Below are 22,174 nucleotides of genomic sequence, written 5' to 3' on the forward strand. Positions count from 1 at the left end.
CCTTCGATGGGGGTTATTTCATGTTATTGAAATCATGCTCGCCCTCGCCCTCGCCCCCCTTGCCGCAAACAAGGTTTAGTCTGACGACCTTCTGACGCCACCCAAAAACATCACGAAACACGGACGGGGGACGTACATACGCGTTTATTGTCCAATGGTGTAGCCCACCGGCTTCCCAATCCTGGCGAGCAGCACAACATACAAGCAGGCACCGTACTACAAACGACAGCGACAGTCAAGTGGATAATGGTGCCGGAGACGACGCAAAGACGAAGGCAAGCGAATCCTTCATTGACGCCCCAGCAGCAAGCAGCAGCATCCCTTTCCAACGCCGACGATACCTTTCGTCACGGTTTAGGTGACTTGTTTCCTGCTTCCTTGCTCACTTTTTTTGTCTTGTTGTTTTCCACGTCGTCACACCAAAAAGGACTCTGAAGCTGACGGGAGAAGGAAACGAACCCCAAATGCTGCTGCTGCTGCTGCTTCCGCCTGTCACTCTGGTTGCGTGGTAGCGCAAATTGTAACGCAATATTTGTGTTAATTTTGGTCCCAAATTAATAATTTATTGCGCCCGGAACGGCGGCGGCCCGTGCAAGAAGACGGTCCGGACCTGTGCTGGCTGTTGGTCGCTCGGCCGTAGAAAACCCGGCGTCTTTTTCCACCAATTGATGGAGTGGATAGAATTTACGAACTTTTTTGCGCCCGCCGGTGGAAAACCTGGAAAAGGACAAAATGGATTGTACGTGTGTGTTGGTGTGTGTATGTGTGTGTATGCACCATTATCCGTTTTGGTAAGTTTGTCGGCATGTTTTCACACCACCAACACGTTCCACTTTTGGTTACTGTTTCTATAAAGGTTTGTGCGCGTGTGTTTCTTTCGCAAACAGATCTTCTACCGCGAAGGCCTGTTCCGTTTGGAGAGGGAAACTCCAAACTACCCGGAAAACCCCACCCATTGGGGGGGGAAGGTGGGTTGGGTAGGGGGGGGGGTAATAGTATAGAAGGGGAGTGGAATGTTTGCATGAAATTTATAGCCTTTCCCCCGCCCTTTCAGAACAAACTTTTCCCGCCAAATGATTGCACTCACTTAGCACGCGGCCTCGTCCTCGTTTGGTGTTGGCGAAAAAGAGGCCGTTGGTTGGTTAGTTTCTTGCACAATGGAGACATCCTTTGGTATCCACTGCCCCTTCCAACCCTCCCCGTTGCTTATGTGTATCGGAGAGATAATATAAAACGAATTACTTTTGCTGCATTCTTCTTCTTCTTCGGAGGTGATAAAGTGAGATTGCTGTGTGTTTTTTTCTTCTTTGCCATTCCTTTCGACGGTTCGCTGTGTAGACTTCACTGCACGCAGTGATTAATGCAACTGAGGGAGCGAAAAAGTGTAGCCCGGGTGTCCGGAACCGTAACCCAGGAACGGTGGTGTACCTTTCTCCTGCACAAGGGATAGTTATAGTGCTTCAGCAAACAAATTGCTGCTGGAACCAATTGCACGGTCATTTTGGTGTGTCCTTCTTTTCTTTTTTTTTTTTTTGCTTCCTTTCTTGAGCATCTCCAACTACGGTCTCAGGGTGGGTGGTGGAAGCCGTTTTATATTTACCCTTCCCCACCCGGGGGCCTTTCGATTGTAAACGAATTACGTTTCCGTTTGTGCTGCAAAAAAAGTTCCTCTCTCCCACTCTCCATTGTCACTCGAGCTAGAGTGTGTTGACATGAAATAATTGAATCCCGGGGTCGTTTGTTTTTTTCTTCTTCTTCTTATCCATTGCTTTCTTTTGCCCGAATTGACGGGAAACTTTAGAAAATGGCTTTGTTTTCGTTTGGGTGACACTTTTCTTTTTTGCCCGCTTTGCTTCCATCCGATATGCGTATGCGTGTGTGTATGTGTCTGTGTTAGACAGTGTGATAGCGCACTGTCGTCTAAGAAGTTTTGATCCACCGCACACGTGTCTGCTATATCTTTATGTCACTCCTTCTTTCCTTGTCTCTCTATCCATTTCTGCATGGGTTTCTTCCCCCGTTCAACCGAAACTTAATTGAAAAAAAAAACTCCCCAACTTCGTTTTTGCTCTCGTTTTGCGTAACAACAACAGAAAAATGTTTATTTTTATGATGTATGCGACTTAAGTTTTCAAAACCAAGATGCCAATGATTGTGATAAATGCTGCACTGGTTTTAGCGTGGCACGGGGAAAGTTGAGAAATTATTATGCTGTCAGATTAAAATGTGCTGACTGGTGATGGTTTTTCTCCCCCAAAAACTCTCTCTCTCTCTCTCTCTCTCTCTTTTCTTTTTCTCTCTAGTTGTTCAATTATAATCGTCTAATCAGCCCAACATCTCTGCTTGCGTGAGCCATTGTGATTGGGTATTTGTTATATCGTTCGAGATAGAATAAGATTAAGTGTGTGTGGGTGAATTGTGAAAATAGGCTTTTTCTGGTGTTGTCAATAGAAATGGAATAAAACTCAATACACAAATCATGGATTATCAATTTTATGGTTGGTTAGCTTGTGATTTATTTATATTACAAATAAGCACGGCTGTCCGAGAGGCGGTCGAGTGGTCAGTTGGATAGAGGCGTTGACTGTTACACGGCCGGAGGGAATCAATTCTTAAGCGGAGCGCGCGAGCCCCCCATCGTCTATTTGCCGGTTTTGTAACACTAGATTTGTTCGTATTTGTAAGACTTTTCGGAAAGGGGTTTTGAGTCTTCTAAAGTCAAAGTTTACGACCTTATCTCTCTTAGTCTAGGAAGCAACTCATGTTAATGCATACTTCTTTGTTAGAAATAAGAACTGTTTTACGTTCACTTATTAGACCATTCTCCCAACTTATGTTTCATTTTGAAAATGAGTCATTATACACACTATATTTCTTACTACCCTTGTTTCTACGGGTAAAACCCAGCAGACTTTGCTGAACTTCATCGTGACGGTACTAGAAACGGACTCTTACCCTTACAAAGCAGCCTTGTATGCCTTTGTTGATGCCTTTAATATGCAGAAATTCCTCGGAACTTTGTGTCACTTTGTATTCATTTTGACAACATCAACGTCAAATGACACGCACCTCCCCTGATGGCGGGTCTGCTGCCAGAAGTGCCTGGATATCTGCAGGAGGGCTTGCTTTAGAGTCGCAAGGATTCTCGGGAAGTGCGACATTCATTTCTCGTGCACGCAACTGTTAATTTCCCACAGAGCAAGGCAAATTCTGGTCTAGTTTGTACCTAAGAATTTCATTGTGAGCATTCAAAATTGTGTAGGTCAAAACTGTCAGAAACGTACTGTTGCCTTTCATTGTTTGAATTTTGTACCGAAATTATACGATCCTATGTCAAGGATTTACATTCTGCATGTTTGTATTTTGTCTGATGGCTCTCCAAATATCCAGATCTTTTCGTTTTTCTTCCAACAACCCCGCATCACTCAAAAATCATGCTTCCCAAATCCATTATCTGCCTGTAAAATGCATTACCGCGAAAGATTGAAGACACGGATCGAAATCGCTTCAAAATTCCAATTCCAACGCAACGTTCACCATCTGACAGAACCTGCTAGATAGACATTCCGCTACATTCCTAATCTTATCAATCTTGCATCGCCGGCTGAAAACTTCCAAGAATCTAATTTCGCCGACAACACCACACCGCTCGACTAAGATAACATCTTTTGAAATATGAAATCGATATCTGTTGTACAACTTGTACCACTCCCGGCCGCCAACACCCCGGGTCCATTCGCTGGAATCCTTTACCTTGTGGGCGCCAAGGGTCCCCGCTGTTTTTTTTTTTTTTTTTTGCTTCTGCGAACCATACCCCAGCTTAATCGTATTTCGAACGGCCATTTCGCGCCATCGCTGCCATCACAAGTGTATTTTGTGTGCCTTTGATTTTTATGCACTGCCATTTCGGCACGGCGGCGACGTGCTTCAAGAAGGTTGATTAAATTCACGTTCACCCGCGTTGTTGTGTTTTGGAGGCACGGGGATGCGCGTTTGCAAGCACAATTTGCCTTTCCGCGCGTGGCTTTGGGAAGCCATTACAATGAAGAGTTACACTCATTTAAATGAATCGATGTACTAACGAAGCAGTATTTCCGTACGATCACACACACTAAATCGAAGACACACGTTCGGTGCGCGCGTAATTGGATGAGATTAAATTAAACACATAAATCATTTGCGTGCTTACAGAGTCCGCCCCTCCTCCGTAAGTCTCGATGGAGGAGGCAACAAACATTGAGACAACAAAACAAAACCTCGTACCTCGTGTGCTTCAGTAGATATGCTGTAAATATCTCGATGACAGATAGATGGACGATGCCGCCAGTACCGTGTTCGATTCGATGCCCCTCCACAAACGACACAAAGGAGCACGGAGACATGGGGATTGGATGAAGTTTCCAATACGACCAAAACAAAGCAACTAACAAAGTTGTCTCTCCTTCGAGGGGGAGGACCCCGGATGGCTTGCTTCTACCTTGCCTTCTCCCCTGGCCCGCGTCTCATCATCATCATAATTTCCAACGGTGAAGCAGCCGGTCACGTTTATCGTACCAGCTGGGCAAAACTGAAACCTATGATTAATTAATTTTACACTTTGACCTCTCCTGCAAACGTTTCTCCCGGCGCGCGCCGCCACGCCGGTCCGATTCACACACCGATCGGATGTCGCAAAACCCGTCGCTCTTTGTCTTGTCGTTTGGGCAGGGGGAGGTAAAAGGTGGCAAAAGGCCAAGCTGAGCTGTAGGGTTTGCGCATTCCGTTTTGCAGCACGATGGTAAATGAAAAGTATCAATTCTCGTTACACAAATTCTTCCCTGCTGTTCCACCTGTTTCCACAAACCGGCCATCGTGTTCTGCTGTGTGCACCTAATGCCGGATAGTATTACACAATCTTGCTCGATAAGGATTCCCCCCTGGTTTTCTCCAATTGCTCCTTCTTGACTACTTGGCTTGCTTGGCCCAATCGTCCATGCGGAAATCGTCCCGGGACGCGAAGGGAGCACCATTTCCTTGGAACACTATCGTTACGATCGGTGTGCCTTTTGTCGGGACAGGTTGCTGCTGCTGCTGCTGCTGCTGCTAGAGGTTGCTGTCGAATGTCGATTGCGTCTCTTTGGTTCTAAATTAATTTTCACTTAATTTCCTCGTACTCTTCGTGAGGGGATGGTGAGGGCTTTCGCTTTGCGAAGACGACACGTAAGTTAATCTAACCCTCGAGATGATGGCTTCATATTTCCCATTGCCTCAGGTATGCTCTCAGGAAAAACATGGAAAAGTGGAATGTAAATTATTTTGTCATAGAAAGAGCTTTGTTTATTGGACATGTAATGAAGCTGACTAATTAGAATTTGTATGTAAAGCTCTAATTAAATCTGATAAGATATGCAGCATTTTTATGGAAGTGTTTTACAGCCGCTCCAGTTTGAATTATATTAAGTGTATGACGTCTTTCAAGGTCCACTAAATATGTTTGTACAATATCAATATAATATGAGAATTAAGATGTTTTGTTTTTTATAAAAAATATGTATTAAATATGACTTATTGTGGCAGAATTAATTTCCTTTCGTGCTACGTGCGATTAATGCACATCCAACGAGACAGATTTACTATTCGTCTAGCCATGTTTGTACTGTTTAAAGATTATAAAATGGTTGTGAAATATCGAGTTTCCACTGCATTCTTGACAATTCCTGCTCGGAACATCGGTATAATTTGCTCCAATAACGATCTAATTAGAAAAGCCGCGTCTCTGAATGCTAAGCTAAGGTCCATTTAGTGATCGAGTGAAAGAGCACGTGAAATATTTAGTTTGCTTATTATAATTTACATCACATTCATTACATTCAAACTGTAGTGTTCTGTACATCAAAAAGAGAGCATACTGCATTCCTCAATATTTACACTTAAATTACATTTATTATTTTAATAGCAATTTAGAACAGCTTCTGCCGCCCACTAAAGGATATTTGTTGAAGGGAAGCGTCTTTGCCTATACACAACAACAACAAAAGAAAACAGCCTTTGTTTTGGAATTATTTACCATTCTTATCAATCATTCAAAAATCATTCTACCTAAAAATGCAAAAAAAATGAATAAAAACAACAACAAAATCCCTCCCAAGAGCAATTATGTTTCGCCTTCTCACCCATTTAAGGGTTATTGCTAATTCCACAATCACATTCCCACATCACACTTGGATTTCAATTTAACTGAAGCTTTTTTCTCTCTTTCTCTTCCTCTCTTTGCACCTCTTTTATCCAGCATCAGCATCGTTTTGTCGAGGATTTGTCGTCGAAATCTGTGCCTTATCAGGAGGTCTCATCGTGCGTCGTCTACCCACACGCTGCCTTTGTTTCCATCGGGAAAGAATTCCCTCGCCGGGGGACAGAGACACACTCACACACACACACGCGCGGCCGCTATTGCAGGAAGTAGCTGGCTGCCATTCAGGAAACGAAACAGCCGGTCGGGCTCTCCCCCGGGAGCAAGGCTCCCCGCAGCACCAAAAGCGGACGAGACCCGGGCAAAGCGAACGAGAATGTAGGATGAACATTCCGGGCACCTTCCTTCCTGTGCCGAGCGGCAGGCCCCATGTGCTGGCCATACCACCCAGTGGACGAGGGAAGTAGTGGCAGTAGAAGCAGTAGTAGTTGTAGCAGTGGTGGAGCCTGGCCGCCTGGCAGCCAGTATGCAGCGTACAGTTCTGGGCCAACCGGTTGCCGGTTGGTGGCCCGGTAGACGCCGGACGCCCGGCCCTACTGCATCCGGAACATTCCTCTACATAAATATTCTGCTCGTTTTGCTGCACAATGGTAAGTAGAAGGGTGGGGGACGGTTGGATTTATGGAACCGGGACGGGAATGGCATGAAACGGTCGAGAGATAACCCCTTTTTACGCCATTGTTCTACTCGTAATTTAAAACTTTGCCACAGTGGGGGTGGGGAGGAAGGACAGGAGGGAGCCGTGATGGACGGTTCCACGTGGATGGACACACGGACAGTGGGGAAAAAAGACACGCCAGCACAACCCAGTTCTGTTCCATCGTAGGCGAGCCATATAGTTTTGATTTATCACACGCGCTCCCAACCACCAACGCCCCAGGCATGTCCATGGACGGTTGGTGTCAGATGTGGAAATGTGTTGCTGTCCCTCAAGAGTACTGGCAAAAACAGTACCAAACACACACACACACACACACACACATGGCAGAGCCTTGTCCCTATTTAAACATTCCCTTTGTGTATCGTTGTCCAAAAAGGGGGCGTTTTTTGCATGTGTGCATGCGGTTTAACAAATATCAAGGTTTTTTTTTCTCGCTGTTGACCTCCTTTTTTCCTTTCCTCCGTACAGCCCTGTTCGTTGGTGGACTGCGCAAAGGCAGACTGGTGCTGCCGGCCGCGTACACCGCCCTCGGAGACGACCTGGACGTGCAGCTGCATGCCGATCCGCTCGAGCTGGCCACGGTCGAACGGTTGCGGCTGGAAATATCGCGCCACCTGCCGGGCAGTGGAACCGGAACCGTGGCCACCACGCTCGATCTCCGGGTCGACGCGAACCACAACGTGACGCAGATCAAGGTACCGTGCTACCACTTCCTGCACGGCGGCCACTACGAGCTGGCCGTGCTCGAGGAAAACGCCAGCCACCAGATGGACGAACGGTTGCGGCAGCCGCTGAACGTTAGCTGGCCCCCGGTCCGGCTAGCGATCGTGCCGAACCGTACCGAAACCTACCCCGAGCAGCAGATCCAAGGACTGCTCGAGTTCCCCGGTGCGCACTGTCAACTCCCAGCGCACGGCGCGGACACGCTCGATCTGCCCGAGCTTTGGCTGGAGCTGTTCTACTGTGGCAAATCGGTCGAGTCCTGCACGGTGCACGGCAACGGCTCGCAACCCTTCTCCCGGGCGCAGGTCCTCTACACCGAGCAGGTGCGTGGGCTGCCGCGCTCCCGCACGCTCAACTTTCGGTGCGATCTGTTCGGGCTGGCCGGATTCTACGCGCTGCATCTGAAACCACGGCCCGGTGAGCCGGTCGATCCAACGATGGCGTCACTGCTGCAGGCCCGCGCCCTACTGCAAACGGACTGGAGCAAGCAGTACGTCTTTACCGTGCACACGCGCAGCATCTTCCCGTGCGATCCGCACGGGCCCGGCATACGGGTGCTGTTCCAGTATCCGGCCTGCATCCTGAACCAGGCCGACCGGGTCCGGGTGTACGCGAAGCTGCGGGCCGACGTACTGTCGCTGGCGCCACCGACCTCGCTGCACTACATTGCCGAGCAGCGGGTTAGCAAGGGCCAGCACTCGCTGTACTTCGAGTGCGACCTGTTCTACGAGAAGTTCGTCGAGTACTGCTTCGTGTACGTCAGTCAGGCGATATCGGGCGCGGTCGCCGACATCCGGATGGACTGCGTACCGACGCTACCGGTCTCAGGTGAGTGTGCGGGACAGAGGGAAGGCGACAAAGCTCCAGGGATTAAGTGACTAACTCTCCCACCAACACCATTTACTGTACCAGCCAAAAGGCAAACGATTACCGAGTTTGGTTGATCATTATGACGCCGGTGGATTATGGTTCCTTCATCCGTTCGCCTTTTTTTGTTTTGTTTCTTGCCACGTTTTTTCCGAAATTAAATTTTAATCGACCGCCCAAAGTGTCCACCGAGCGCGGGCCGAGGTCGATCCTGTCGAAAATGAGTGACGGATGAATTAATCTAATTTTGATTGAATCGTTTCCAGGTCCGGGCTCGTACTTGTACCTTGCTCCAATCCTCTTCCTTTTTTTTTTGGTGTACTTTTGGGTATTAACATTAGTGTTGGGTAAAGTGCTGCTGTGCGCACTGTGCGCACAGCACACCATACTGTGCGCACAGCACAGCACAGTGCCTTAAGTGCTACCACAGTGCTAGCACTTTCGCACAGTGCTAGCACAGTGCTAGCACTTCCGCACAGTGCTAGCACTTTCGCACAGTGCTCAGAGAGCGCACTGTGCGAAAGTGCTAACACTGTGCTACCACTTCCGCACTGTGCTCAGAGAGCGCACTGTGCGAAAGTGCTAGCACTGTGCTAGCACTTCCGCACTGTGCTCAGAGAGCGCACTGTGCGAAAGTGCTAGCACTGTGCTAGCACTGTGCGAAAGTGCTAGCACTGTGCTAGCACTTCCGCACTGGTTCCAAGTGCGCACTGTGCGCACAGTGCGCACAGCACACTAAAGGCAATGTGCGTGTGCGCACAGCACACTTAATTGTGCTACTTTACCCAACACTAATTAACATCTCTTTTTCCATGTTTTTATTTCCTCTTCGTTTTCTGGCGATTTAATAGCATCCGATTCCGGCGGTTGGGGCCCGTGGAGCAACTGGACGCACTGTTCGACGACCTGCCGGGGTGGCATTAGAAATCGCTATCGATTTTGTGACTCGCCGCCACCCCGGTACGGTGCAAAGTTTTGCGAGGTAAGTACACCCCTTAAATTACCCAACATGGGGCCCACCGCTGGGTCCGTGGGTCATGTCCGGCAGCCCAAACGGTGGTTGGTTTGTTTTCCACGGGTTTGAAAACTTTATCCACCACTCTTTCTGCCACAGCTGCAGGTATTGATTTTTTTCCTGGTGGAAGAGACGATGAATGTCCCAATGTGTTCTTTGGCTCACCGCCAGTGCCCGAACAACATGCAACATGTTTTAGGATGGTGGAAGGGAAAGAAAGGGAGCGGCATTATAATTTGCACCCAAGCCAACCCACCCACCAACACACATACACTAATACACCTTCTTTTCGAATCGACTGCAACACGTGTAACGGTAATTCAGGGTACGGTGGAACCTCCCGCAACACTGCACCACGGCCATTTAATTTGCTCCCCTCAGGTTCTGAGCTCTGGCGAAGTGTACTCTCGCCCCGCTAAAGCGTACTGTGGCCCCCTAATGGATACTCCTTCTCCCCTATCACGAAACGGGGAGTGGTCATAAAATGGATTCCAGTAGAAGTTGGAATTACTTAAGCAAGCTGCCTGCTTGCATGCCGTCCTTTGCAGTACCTTCGACAGGAACAGAAGGGGCCACCATTGCACGAGGCCATAACTAGAGAGCTCGAACTTTTTACTGGAAAGGAATATAAACATGGCTTAAAGTCCCGCGTGAAGCTTTCAAAACGCCAACGTACACACCTCCATACATACCTTCACACCTGCTTCCGTACTACCATCGAGCAGTACATCAATGTTTTGTCGGAATGTCTGCCGCCGTTGGTGGTACACACTGGGCCACGAACCGACGAAGCCTTGCGTGTGTGTATGCTTCCATGAAGCCGTTGCGAAGGAAACGGATCCAGACTGCATGGGTTTTTCGTGTAGATATGCACATAAACTTCAGCTGTCTGGGACCCTTACACCTTGTACCTACTCGTATGTGTCGGCAATCAATTTCCACCGCTTCAGCGCCTCTTTTCGCACAACCTTTCGAAACGTTCCCGTTTTCCTCGATTAAAACGGTAATGCCCTGGACGCGGTTCTTTGCCTGCCCGTTCGCGTGCCGATGGGAATGGCCTGCTATCCTCCAGCTTAGATACCGGTGCAGTTTAATCGATACGGCAGCGACACTCGTTGCCAGGGGTAACCGTACCAGTAGAGAAGGTGCAAAACAGCCTTACCGAACGCGGTGCCCTCACTTCAGTTTAGAACGTTTTCGCGCGTCGAGTGTTTTGTTTAAATTCCTAGTTCCGGGCTTGCCGCTAGAATGCCGAAGGAAAAGAAGCCGAAAAAGCCTAAAAAGGCGGTCCCGGAGATACAGCCCGTCGATGGGCTGAGTGCGGTCGATCGGCAGTTTTACGAAATTACCATCAACGATCTGAACCAAAAGTTGGCCCGCCTCCGGACGCACAATGTCAAGATTGAGGAGCGCAACGAGGACCTGGAAAGCCGACTCAAACAGATCGAGGAGGACCGGGCGGACGTCACGGCCTACCTCGACCGGACGCTGCAGGAAAAGGTGGGCACCATCGTGGAGCTGGAGGACAAGCTGAGCGAGCTGTCGAAGGTTCGGGACCAGGAGAATGAGGAGTGCCGCAAACAGATCAACGCACTGGACGGGAAGTACAAGGCGATGCACGAGCAGCTCACGTCCGAGATTAAGCTGCTGACGGGCAAGCTGAACTCGATGGAAGAGTTCCGGCAGCAGCGGGACGAGCTGATGGCCAAGTTCGATGCGCAGGACAGCGAGCTGAAGGAGCAGAACAAGCGCCACAAGTCGACGCTGTACGAGATGGAGCGGAAGGTCATACTGGACAAGGACCGGCTGCGCAAGGACGTGGAGAACAAGCTGCTGCAGCTGTCGACCGAGTTTACCAAGTCGTCGGAGATTCGGGTCGCGGCGCACACGCAGCGGCTGGTGCGGGAAAACATTGCGCTAAACAACGAGATGGACCGGATGATCTACACGCAGGAGCGGATGCAGAAGCAGTTTGCGGAGTTGCGCAAGCAGAACACGGAGCTGCGCAACCAGGCCGAGATCGATGTGGTGGAGAAGCAGCGGCTGATGCAGACCTGCCAGGAGCGGCTGGAAACGATCAAGCAGCTCACCGGCCAGTTCGAAACGGTGCTGCACAAGAATGGAGAGCTGAACGCGTTCCGGCTGCGGGCGGAAGAGCTGGAGGATGAGAACCGCACCACCCGGAAGGACTACAACCAGTTGCGGCAGAAGGTGCGCGTGCTGGAGCAGTACGTGCACTACATCAACTCCGATCGGCAAGCGCTGCGCACCGAGTCCGATCACCACCGGAAGGAGTTCGAGCGTATCGCGGACATTCTGAAGACGGTGCGCTACACGGTACGGTCGGCGTTCAAGGGCGAGGAGGATGCCGATTCCGACCTGCCGTACCAGGAGATCAAGCGCAAGCGGCTGATTGCCGATCTGCTCAGCACGCTGAACGAGCTGGAGATGCAGTCGCGGGCGGACCAGTCGGTCGAAACGATTGTCGCCTCACTGGCGGAGGTGTACGACCAGGGCGATCTCGGCGTTATACCACGCGAATCGATGGACACCATTCTGCGCAAGACACAGGCGGATGGGGGAGAGGAAGTAAGCGAATCGGCCATTATCAGTTCCAGCACGACGGCATCATCGGTGGGCGAAGGAGAACGGATGGACGGCGCTAGCAAAACGACGCTCGTCGGGTCGGGTGAGGATGAGGCAGCGATCATCGATGTGGTCAGTGGTTCGAGGCTGGTGTTTTTGGGCTCGAACGAATCGCTCGAGGAACAGGAAGAGGAAGAAGGGGAGGGTGTAAGCGGAGAGGAACAAGACGAGGATGAAGAGGAGGATGGGGAGCGGAAGAGAAAGGATCAGCACGGTGACGACCGCGAGGACGAGGAGGACGATGGGGAGTTTGGAGATGACGAGGCAAGCCAGCAGCTGCTCGAAGGTGCCGGCATGGAGGGGCACGATAAGGACGGCATCATCGTAGACGCACCAGAATCGATCGAGGATGAAACGATCGAGTTTGCTGGATCGAAGAGTGATTCGGATTGAGAATAAAGCACATTTGTGTTTACAATAGTTTGTGTGTTTCCCGTTTTTCTTTCCAAAAGTTTTGATTTACAAGGGGCTACGCTTTATAATGTCATGGGTAATAACCCCAGGATGCGTGCAAAGGTCGTTTGAAGATAATTTGCAGGTGCCTCTTAAATCCAGGGAGCTCATCGAGAGAAATGGTTTTGGAACTATTAGCGGTCCTTGAATTGATCCCACACCCATTTCCATATTGGAACTTTTACAGATCCCCTACGAGTCATGGAACTTACAGACCTTAGAATTTGTCCTGAACCTACATTGGTCCTGGAACTAAACGATCCAGACCCCATAACGGTCTTGGAAATGATTATGATCCCGTGCCAGTCTTGGGACCGATCTTAAACCTATATCGAATGTGGAGCAGATCCTGAACCCAGCTCGGATGTCGAACAGGTCGTGGAACGTATATCAGATCCCATATCAATCCTCGAACTCCACACCGGCCATTGAAATGATCCTGATCCCATGCCGGTCCAGGATATGATCCCGGAACGAAATCAGTCCTGGAACTGATTCTGAGCTTATACTGGTCCTGGAACTTACGCAGAGTACTTACAGAATTCATACAGATCCTGGAATTGATTCCCACCTCAACTCTGACAACAATCTGGCTAACAACTGATATTATACTTCCTCCAATTCAAGAACTGTACCTCGATCTGCCTCGTTCAAGGAAATAATCGCGCATCTGTCCGGGGCCAGGAATCAATGCAGTTGTTTGACATATTCACCATACTAATGAATGAGGTTAAATCATCCAAGTAGCCAGTAAATAACCTCTTATCCCTTTCTAGAATTTGTATAGCTGCAACTCCCCAGTGCCTACTGTATCCTGTTGCACATCAATACACCCTTTTTCTCGCTGTCTTCCCACAGGGTGCTTCGGTGCAGACGGAGCGCTGCGGGTTGGACACGGCCGGCGATTCCTGGGAGTGTATGTTCAGCCCGGCCATCGGTGGCATCAATCTGCCGCTCGAGATCGAAGACGTCAATACGGAGATTGGGCCCGGCTGCCGATGTGGCTGCGTCATCCATCTGGGGATGGTGAAGCCGAAGCGACTCCTCGGGTCCTCCTCGCACAGCTGTCCCGACCGGAGTCTTTGGCTCATCAAGGGCGACGAAGGTTGTCGGGTGCGGATGTCGATCGATTTCCAGAAGTTCCCGTGTGACGGTCAGTGGCTGAAGATACGCGACGGGGATTCGGTTGCCGACGAGCTGTTGCTGCAGTTCGGAGCGGATCGGACGGCACCAGAAACGGCCAGCGCGATCGCGGAAGCGACGGGAAATATGCTGCTGGTGGAGTTTTTCTCCCGCAAGAGCGAACAGTACGACGAATCCTGCAATGCAGGGTTTCTGGGCCAAGCCGAACAAATCAGTAAGTACAATGGGGGAGCATTTGAAGCGTAGAACGATCTGATTTACGTCAATTCTGGTGCTCTATCCAAAACAGAATTAGATCCTGCAGTGTCACTTCATCCGACCGGTAACAGTACGACGATCGCTAGCAAGGTGATCATGCCGATCGTGGCCAGCCTGCAAAGCTACACCAGCTTCACGATCGCCCACGTGTGTGCGATCGCCTTCATCTGCTTCATCGTGTTCGTCAGCTTTCTACTCGTGGTGCAGTACATCTTCCGCTATAGGAAGTACGAGCTCGCCACCAGCCGGATTGAGGCGGCCGACTCGCCCGCCCACACACTGTTCGGCTCGAACCAATCGGTCGATCAGTCCGGTGGCGGTCCAATGCAGCCCCGATCCCGGGCCGTCTCGACGACCACACTGATCTCGGAGATTGTATCGTACGTGAAGTTGCGTCCCCGGGTGACGACCACCATCCGGCACGAACGCTTCCGGGAAAGTGTGGAGTACGCACTGGAGTCTGCGAACAGTCTGTCGGAGACGGTCCGATCGGACGGTAGTACCGAGATCGTGCTAGAGCTGCAGGATCGCAGCATACCGACGGATGGCGAGGATCGTGAGCCACACGATCGGGGAGAGGCGGGCGATGAAGAGACGCCACTGCAAAGTCTAAACGATCTCAACAAACCGAAGGGTGAAGAGACGGTTCCATCGCTTGAGCGGCTGTCACCGGACAAGGAAGTGCAAGACACGGACGATGAACGATCGACAACGATCAGTTCGGCTTACTCGTCGTTGAATAGGGAAAACACGCCTCTGGTGGGTGGAAAGAGCAACAAAGCGCACATCGAAAAGCTGAGAAGTAAGCGAACAGGACATGCACGTGAAGTTAACGTATTATTTCCACCTTTTGTTGCGTTAAGTGGGAAGAATGAGCCTTGTTGAACAGTTTTGTAAACTCCGATTTTGTCTTTACAGCTGGAGATCAACTCGTAAAGAGTGCTACCTGCTTGATGGCAACATCCAGCACCAGTACGGCCACACTGACCAACGTCAGTCCCTCGGATGCAGTAAGTGTTGCCTTTGCTTATGCTGTCCCACTTCACATCACTGTACTTGTAATCATGTGAAATCCCATTTCGCAGGAATGTTGCTCTCCTCCGCTTGACCCGAGTATACGCAGCCCCCTGGCACGGCGCAACACTGGCACCTCTGTGCGGGCGCGCAACGCAAAGGAAAGCAAGGAAAAGCGCAACCTCCAGAAGTTGCTCGCCGGTTCGGACTACTCGCTCGGTGCACCGTCCGAGCAGGACATGGAGCTAGATTACTACGACTATAATGTGATCAATGCGGGTGCCGCTCCCGGTTCCTATCTCGGCATGGATCCAGCCTTTCTCGTCTGGATACCGCCGCTTGACGATGGTTCGGAGAATGAGGACCACAGACCCTCCGACGGTGATGATGATGATGATGACGAGCTGACGGAGCTCGCCAACCGTGCCCGTGAGGAGCGCCTCGGTGGCACCGAGTCGCGCAGTGACAGCGTGACACCAAGCGAGGAACTCATCCATCAGCTGGCAGCGCAGAAGCGTAACGACTATGTGATCGTTTCGAGCAGTATCTCCAAAAGCGACATCTGCTCGGAAAGTGACGGTGGTGCGTCTACGGATGGGAAGGCACCGGCGGAACGGCAAAAGCGCAGAAAGCTGCACGAGCTGATACTGGTGCGGCGGAGTGGTGGTAGCGGATCCGCCGGTGATAACGGGTCGGGCTCGTCCGTCCGCAAAAGCTCGTCGGACGAGTCGACGGAGGAGCGGGAGAAGGAAACGTCCTTCACCAAGTCGCCGGTGGACAATAAGCAGATTAGCGATTTCTATGAAATGGCCGACATAGCCTTCGCGGACGATGAGGCTGACGAAGAGGAGGAGGAGGAAGAAGAGGAGAAAAATGGAGACGAAATGCTGTCGGGAGGGTTCGATGTCGATCGTCCCAAGGGAGGAACCATCCTTGTGTCGGCGAGTGCAGCAAAGCAGCAAGCATCGTTGGGGACGGACGCCAACACCAACGGCAAGTATCAAACCACCACAGGGGCAGCTATTTTACTTGGAGATGGTGAAAAGATCGTACAGTAATGGACAGTCGGATGCCAACACGTTGGTTGCGAAGCTCTCCTCGCGTTTGTACAACTCCCATACAGCAGTGAAACAAACCCCGTTTTCAACTTCAAACATATGAACACGCCGGAATTGCAAAAGTACAACTAATAACCTACGATATATCTCTGGAACCCATATCCAACAGAACTATAGTGAGACATTGCCATCAACCCGCTTCAAACAAAAAAAAACACGTTGTGTATTCCCATTCTAGTCAGACAAGTGCAACAGCCGAAGGAACCTTTTAGTTGTAAGGTAGGTTTTACACACAGCCTATCATTTCCCAGCTTGTTTATAGACGAACAAACATAGCAAGTTACTGTTCTCCCGGTGTAAGAACCTTCGGCTCTTTCCTTCCGTTAGTGGACACGCTCTGAAGGACCCGTAAGCGTGTAGTGTAGTAGCAACACAGTGCGTTTGTATCGAGAGACTGATGAAAGTGTAAATAGGTAGAGTTAGTACTGCCTCTGCGGTCGTACGGATCTGTCTGCTCCAGAGAATCTGAAGCGCCATCTTTGGATTGTTTGGTGGTTTGCATTACGCGCTAGCGATGGCGCACTGTAAAAAAAGAGGTCATCTTCAACTAGACTTTTTAGCGATGGACATATTTAAGGGAAGCGTACCATAACAGAGGAACTTATTTAATCAAAAGAAATTATTAAGGAAACCCCAAAAGAAGAACAAGGGTCAGAACCTTCTGCAATCTCTTAAAGCTTACTTTCGATGCGCTTATTTGACACGTATATACGCTCTTAGAATATAGATAGACACTTTCATATGTGTGCGCTAAGCTATGAACGTTCCCCATGTATAGTGGGGAGGGTCGTCGCCGCCTCTTTTCCGTTGCTTTTCGTTGGACGTAGTGCATTATTTTAGTGGCTAAGTTTTAGAGAAACACTTCGTTTGGTAAGCGTAAGAACATGAGGGGGAAAAAACTCATAATTACAATGGAAAATCAACACAAAACACACTTTGGGAATCAATCAAAAATTGTGACACTTCTGTGTAACACGCGTATAGAATGTATATGTATATGGGACAGGAAATTACACATCCCCTAGCAAAAAGAAACCACGTTGCGTTATTCGTTATCCAATGTGCAGCAGAAGCAGAAGAAGAACAAAAAAAAACACTATTCGTTTGGCAATTTTGTATTGAAAGATTAGAAATAAAGAAGACAAAACTGGAACAAACATTTCGTCAGCATCTTTCGGAGCGGTTTGCTTTTTAAGTAAGGCGATGGGTTTAATTTACATTGAAAAAAAAAACTCCGTGTTTATTCGCTTATAAAAAATTACGTGTATATGTAGACAAGGTTCATGTTTTTGTTTGTTGCTGTTGCTGTTGCGGTAGGGGCAAATCACCGGATCATCTAAATCAAAAGCCGTATCGTCCTATCGCCACCGTAAAGGGAAGGTATATGGTTGCGCAAAAGAAGCGAGCTCTTCGGTGTGTTTTTTTTTCCTTTTGCTTTTTTAGTACAACAAAATGAAGATAATAAATTAAATGCAATGTCACTTCACTCTGCGGCTTCTTCCCCCCATTCGCTATTCAAGCCGCGATGCGCCACTCTACTACTGCCCTGCATGTACCGAAGGTTTTGGTTTGATTGGTTTCGCGATTCGCTCGCACAATAAGCCGTGAGAGGGAGGGAAACACTTTATCGACAGAGGAGAGAGGAAGGCACAAAATTACGACAAAAAAACTGCAGAGAATTTAACAGATAATTTAACACACAAGGAAGGATGATGGGCGTTGCTTGAGGTGATCGAGTTCCGGGACTCTTACTAAAAGAATAGGTCTTCATAGGGGCTCCCTTCTTAGGCTTGCTTTAGCGTCCAATTTTTGTTCACTTCACGCTAATCCATTGGCAATACTAGGCAGGAAAGGTAGGCTAATACATTCAGCATTAATACAACACAAAACAAGGGATGGGAGCAAAAGAATGCGCAAAAGGAACACAAATACTAAAATCACACAAACACACTCCAGGGTCGGCTTGTAAGCCATTTTACCAAAAAACGGTTGAATTGTTCGCTCCTTCGAACCCATCGTAAGGTAACAAGAGGGAAACAATGCTACACAAATAAATAAGGAAGAAGAGGAAAGAACTCAACTCGGGCAGGAAGGTGCAAGCAACAACGTTCGCATCACTTTCCACCGCAGCATTCTTATCAATGTTTATCCTTTTCCCTTTCTTTAGCGTGTGCAAATGTGTGTGCCCCCCACGTAGGGGAGCATAGGGAGATGAGGGGAGGAAGAGGTATCTTTTTGGCTTATGCGACATTTTCGATGTTCCAAACCTTCGTGTTGCAGTCCTGTCCGGTCGAGATGAGCGTTTCGTTGTCCAGCCAAACAAGGCCCGTAATTTGCGACTGTGGATGGGCATCTGAAGGGCCGACAAATGGATTAGAACAATTTTTCAAATTGTTTATTTAATCACTAAGCGATTGAAATACGTACTCTTGATGATCGTATGCTTGGCGGGACTGTTCACGAACCAAATGATGATGGTCGTATCGAGCGAACCGCTAGCGACGAGCTCCGAGTTGGGCGAGAAGGCGACACAGTTCACCCGTGCGTTGTGGAAGCCCCATTCCTTGTTGTGCGGTGGCTGTAACAGGGAAATGGAAGTCATTAGCATCCCATCGAGTTGTTGCGAACACACACACACACCGCCTCCCTACCTTATAATCCGCCACACTGTACAGGATCACCTTCCTGTTGGCATCGGACGCCACCAGCAGCTTGTTGTCCGGCGAGTAGCGCACGTCCGTCACCGGCCCAAGATGCTCCAGGTCGAGCTTGTGCGTCAGCTGGCCACCGCTCAGCGTGTAGATGTGCACCTTGCTATCGTCACCGCCCACCGCCACGTCCATCGTTTCCGGGTTGATGCTAACGCTGCTCGACTCGTAGCTAATCGGCAGCGCCGACACCTTCCGGCTGTCCTGCAGCACGGTAATGTCCTTCACGCACCCCACCACAACCGTGTTGCTCTCCTTCAGTATGTCCATACCGCGCGGCTGACAGGCCAGCTTCGCCTCCACCCCCGTGTACGTGTTGCCCTCCACGCTGATCTGCTTGATCGAGTCATCGATGCCGGCCGTGTACACGAAATCGCCCGCCGCCCGTATATCGTTGATCTGATTGCCGTGCCCGATGCCCGCCACCCGATCATTCGTACCGCTGCCCGAGTTCCAGTTCGTCACCGCCCCATCGTGGCTGCCGGTGTAGATCGTGCTGCGATCGTCGCTCAGCGTCAGCACCGTGATCGGCTTGTTGTGGCCCTTCACGATGCGCAGCGGTTTGGTGGGATTGTTCACATCGAGGTAGTTGATAAACCCGGACAGCGACACGGACAGGATGTGGTCGCCCTGCCATAGGCACGACACCTGCTGATCGTCGACCGTGCTGCCCATCGGGAACTCGCTGATGAGCGTGCGCGTCGCCACGTCCCACAGCCGGCAGGACTTGTCGCCCGAGCAGGTCAGCAGCTGCGTACCGTCCGGCTTCCAGGCGACCCCGTACACACCGCCACTGTGCGCCGGCGAGCCAACCTCTCCGACCAGCTCGGACGTGGTACCGTCGTAGATGAACACCTTGCCATCGAACCCGGCCGAAGCGAACAGGTGGCCGCTCGGCGAGTAGCGCACCGCCTGCACGAACCGGGTGTGGTCCTGCTTGGTCATCTTGAACTTGAACGGCGGCCCCTCGAACACGCCGATCGTGTTGTCCTCGCTGCCGGTCACGATGCGGAACGGGCGGGCCGGGCGGAAATCGCACGAATTGATCGGCTTCGACTGGCCCGAAATCTCGCCCACCGAGGTGCCCGTTTCCGCCATGAACACGTGCCCGAACCGCTCCCGGCCCTCGCCCACGATCACGATCCGCTGGCTGTCGGGCGACCAGGAGATGTCCTTGATCGGGCCCCCGATCGGCTGGAACTCATTCTTCAGTATGTGCTCCTTGTTCACCGTGTCCCAGATGCGGATCTTGCCCGACGCGTCGCCGGACGCGATGTAGAACCCGCTCGGCGAGTACTTGGCCACGTTCACCGCGCACGAGTGTTCCGTGTAGATGTCCGCAATCTCCGGATTCTGCAGGTGTTAGAGGGGGTGGGGGAGAAATAAATTGGGTTATTGCAATGATGTGCAGCTGTGTTTGCTAGGGCCGCCTTGAATACTCACATCGATGTTGCGGATAATCACCGAATGGCCGTTGGTGTAGAGGAAATTCTTGCCCTTCGGATCACCGCCCAGCACGATCGGTTGGCCTCGCTGTGTTCGCGGCAACGTTGCGTAAATGAACTCTGTGGCGTAAAATGGACAGGGTGAGATGAAGGAACATCCAATAGAGAGCACATTTAATCGGAAGGTAAGACAAGATTGCTTTCGCGCTGCATGCTTCGCTGCACACTATGAATGGTCGTGCGGGGTGTGGTATGTCTGCGAGCAACAGACACGAGGCACTCTCCGTGAAATTCCCGTTTCCATGGACACCGCCACAGTTTATGGGTAGGTAGCGGCTCGGTTAAGATGGGGCCCCATAAACAGATTGTGTACGAATGTGCAAACCAAAACATACCTTTGAAATTCTACCGAAACGCAGCATTGTAAACTTTTCGTTTAAATCCCGCTCTTTCCGTTCGATTTTCAAACCGGAGAGTGCATCACCCAATTTCGTTGCGGGTGCATTCGGTGCTGCTGCAACAACCACCGGCGGCGCGCGAGTGTGAGTCGACAGTGTGAGTTTTATTTATAAAACTTCAACACCGCCCGGTTTTCCATTCCTTCCTTTTTTTCTTTTTTCCCTCACTGGCTAACAGACCATCGGTGGAAAAGTGCCATTAGTTAATGCTTCTTCGCCCCAAATATATCCTCAACTAAACGCAACGAAGCGAGCTTCACAACAAAAGGCCGACCGAAAAAAAAACTGCCGAGTTCATTGCCGTCTCATGCGACGAGATTAAAATGCCGTTGATTACTCATCACTTCCCGCGACCGTTCACGATAAGCGCGCTACAAACAGGCGAGGGGGGGGGGGGAGAGTTTGGCAAGGGCGATCGAAAATTGCCATTTTGCAATTTTATTTTTTCTTCCTATTTTATCACCTTCAAAAGCAATAGCGGGCCACAGTCAGTCCCGTAAATGGCTATACGGCACACAACGTCCGCCCGTTTCCGGCACCATGCCCCCCTCCCTCCCCTCCCCTCAACGGACAGCCCCCGGTGACGAACATAATTTCCTTATTTGGTAACAACCTTTTCCCGGCGCGCACACACACGGCGGGGACGACCGTTCGGTTCGGCCGTTCCAAAACGCTCGTCCGCCTATGGAACGGACACAGACGGGAGCGGGATGCCGGATGACTCACAAAACAACGGGCACAGACGGGCTAGCACACAAACGCGATTTTTTTATCGTTTCCAGAAAGAATACTCACTATTCGAATAGGCCATGGTTGCAGTTCAGTGAAACGGATTTATTCCAGCTAAAATAGTTCGTGAATTTGTTGCACACGGAGAAATTAGTTGTTGTTGGCACAAGCAGTACATACACACGTACACCGCACGGCAAGCAATGGGAGGTACTAATAAGGAAAAGAAGAGCGCCGACTGTCAAAGTTCGGTTTGCGAATCGTCAAGCAGCACAAGCGCGGTCTACACACGCGTCGAGCAAGCAGTATATGGCGCTTGAGTTTCTGCAAACGTTGGTTCCAGAGTGGCCAGATTGTTTCGCCAACAACCGGTTCGAATATGGAAAAAAATATCGGTGGAGCGCCGTTTATCCGGGTACCTTTTATCCGGCAATCCGTTTATTCGTGCTGTTGAGAAATGACAGATCAATACAAAGGGGAAATTGCGTTCTGAGGAGGATATTTGAAGAAAAAAGACGGTTCACAGAGCACATAGTCATAACAAAACACACTATAATTCAGGAAAATTTCAAATATTCTTATTGGGAAAAAACATGAAGTTAATAAATATTGTGTGATTTTTATCAAAACTTAATATAAATTTTAAAAAATAAGGAACTCGGGATTAAACATATAATTTGTTTCATTATCCGTGTTATTCACATATC

At 50.1% G+C, this 22,174-nt stretch overlaps 3 protein-coding genes across 7 annotated transcripts in view; 2 read left to right on the forward strand and 1 right to left on the reverse strand.

The window, feature by feature from the left end:
• The window catches only part of LOC121603742, a 34,650-nt gene extending 17,376 nt beyond the window's left edge, over positions 1 to 17,274 (forward strand). For all 5 annotated transcript variants that reach the window (XM_041932937.1, XM_041932941.1, XM_041932940.1 and 2 more), the window contains 7 exons: positions 6,269 to 6,819; positions 7,359 to 8,441; positions 9,332 to 9,462; positions 13,453 to 13,951; positions 14,027 to 14,797; positions 14,914 to 15,005; positions 15,081 to 17,274. In XM_041932937.1, coding sequence (XP_041788871.1) covers positions 6,696 to 6,819; positions 7,359 to 8,441; positions 9,332 to 9,462; positions 13,453 to 13,951; positions 14,027 to 14,797; positions 14,914 to 15,005; positions 15,081 to 16,067 — 3,687 coding nt within the window. In that variant the 5' untranslated portion in view covers positions 6,269 to 6,695 and the 3' untranslated portion in view covers positions 16,068 to 17,274. The remainder of the gene's footprint in view (positions 1 to 6,268; positions 6,820 to 7,358; positions 8,442 to 9,331; positions 9,463 to 13,452; positions 13,952 to 14,026; positions 14,798 to 14,913; positions 15,006 to 15,080) is intronic.
• Positions 10,147 to 12,561, forward strand: LOC121603746 (cilia- and flagella-associated protein 157). The gene has a single exon (XM_041932943.1). The coding sequence runs from the start codon at positions 10,744 to 10,746 to the stop codon at positions 12,532 to 12,534; it is 1,791 nt and encodes a 596-aa protein (XP_041788877.1). The 5' UTR covers positions 10,147 to 10,743; the 3' UTR covers positions 12,535 to 12,561.
• A 61-nt stretch (positions 17,275 to 17,335) lies between the features above and the next one.
• Positions 17,336 to 21,697, reverse strand: LOC121603744 (actin-interacting protein 1). The gene is made up of 5 exons (XM_041932942.1): positions 21,534 to 21,697; positions 20,279 to 20,400; positions 18,779 to 20,188; positions 18,555 to 18,705; positions 17,336 to 18,480 (listed from the first exon to the last, which is right to left on the reverse strand). Exons 1-5 carry the CDS (start codon positions 21,547 to 21,549, stop codon positions 18,368 to 18,370), a joined length of 1,812 nt encoding a protein of 603 aa, XP_041788876.1. The 5' UTR covers positions 21,550 to 21,697; the 3' UTR covers positions 17,336 to 18,367.
• Between the last annotated feature and the right edge of the window lie 477 nt (positions 21,698 to 22,174).

Source organism: Anopheles merus, chromosome 2R (assembly GCF_017562075.2).
Source record: "Anopheles merus strain MAF chromosome 2R, AmerM5.1, whole genome shotgun sequence".
Classification (NCBI taxonomy): Eukaryota; Metazoa; Arthropoda; class Insecta; order Diptera; family Culicidae; genus Anopheles; species Anopheles merus.

Bases quoted from the DNA above. Each gene is read 5' to 3' on its own strand.
- LOC121603746 (XM_041932943.1), top strand. From the start codon at position 10,744: ATGCCGAAGGAAAAGAAGCCGAAAAAGCCTAAAAAGGCGGTCCCGGAG.
- LOC121603744 (XM_041932942.1), bottom strand. The intron at 20,189-20,278 runs GTGAGTATTCAA...TAACACCTGCAG, and splicing joins TGATTATCCGCAACATCGAT to AATCCGGAGATTGCGGACAT. The intron at 18,706-18,778 runs GTAGGGAGGCGG...TCCCTGTTACAG, and splicing joins ACAGTGTGGCGGATTATAAG to CCACCGCACAACAAGGAATG.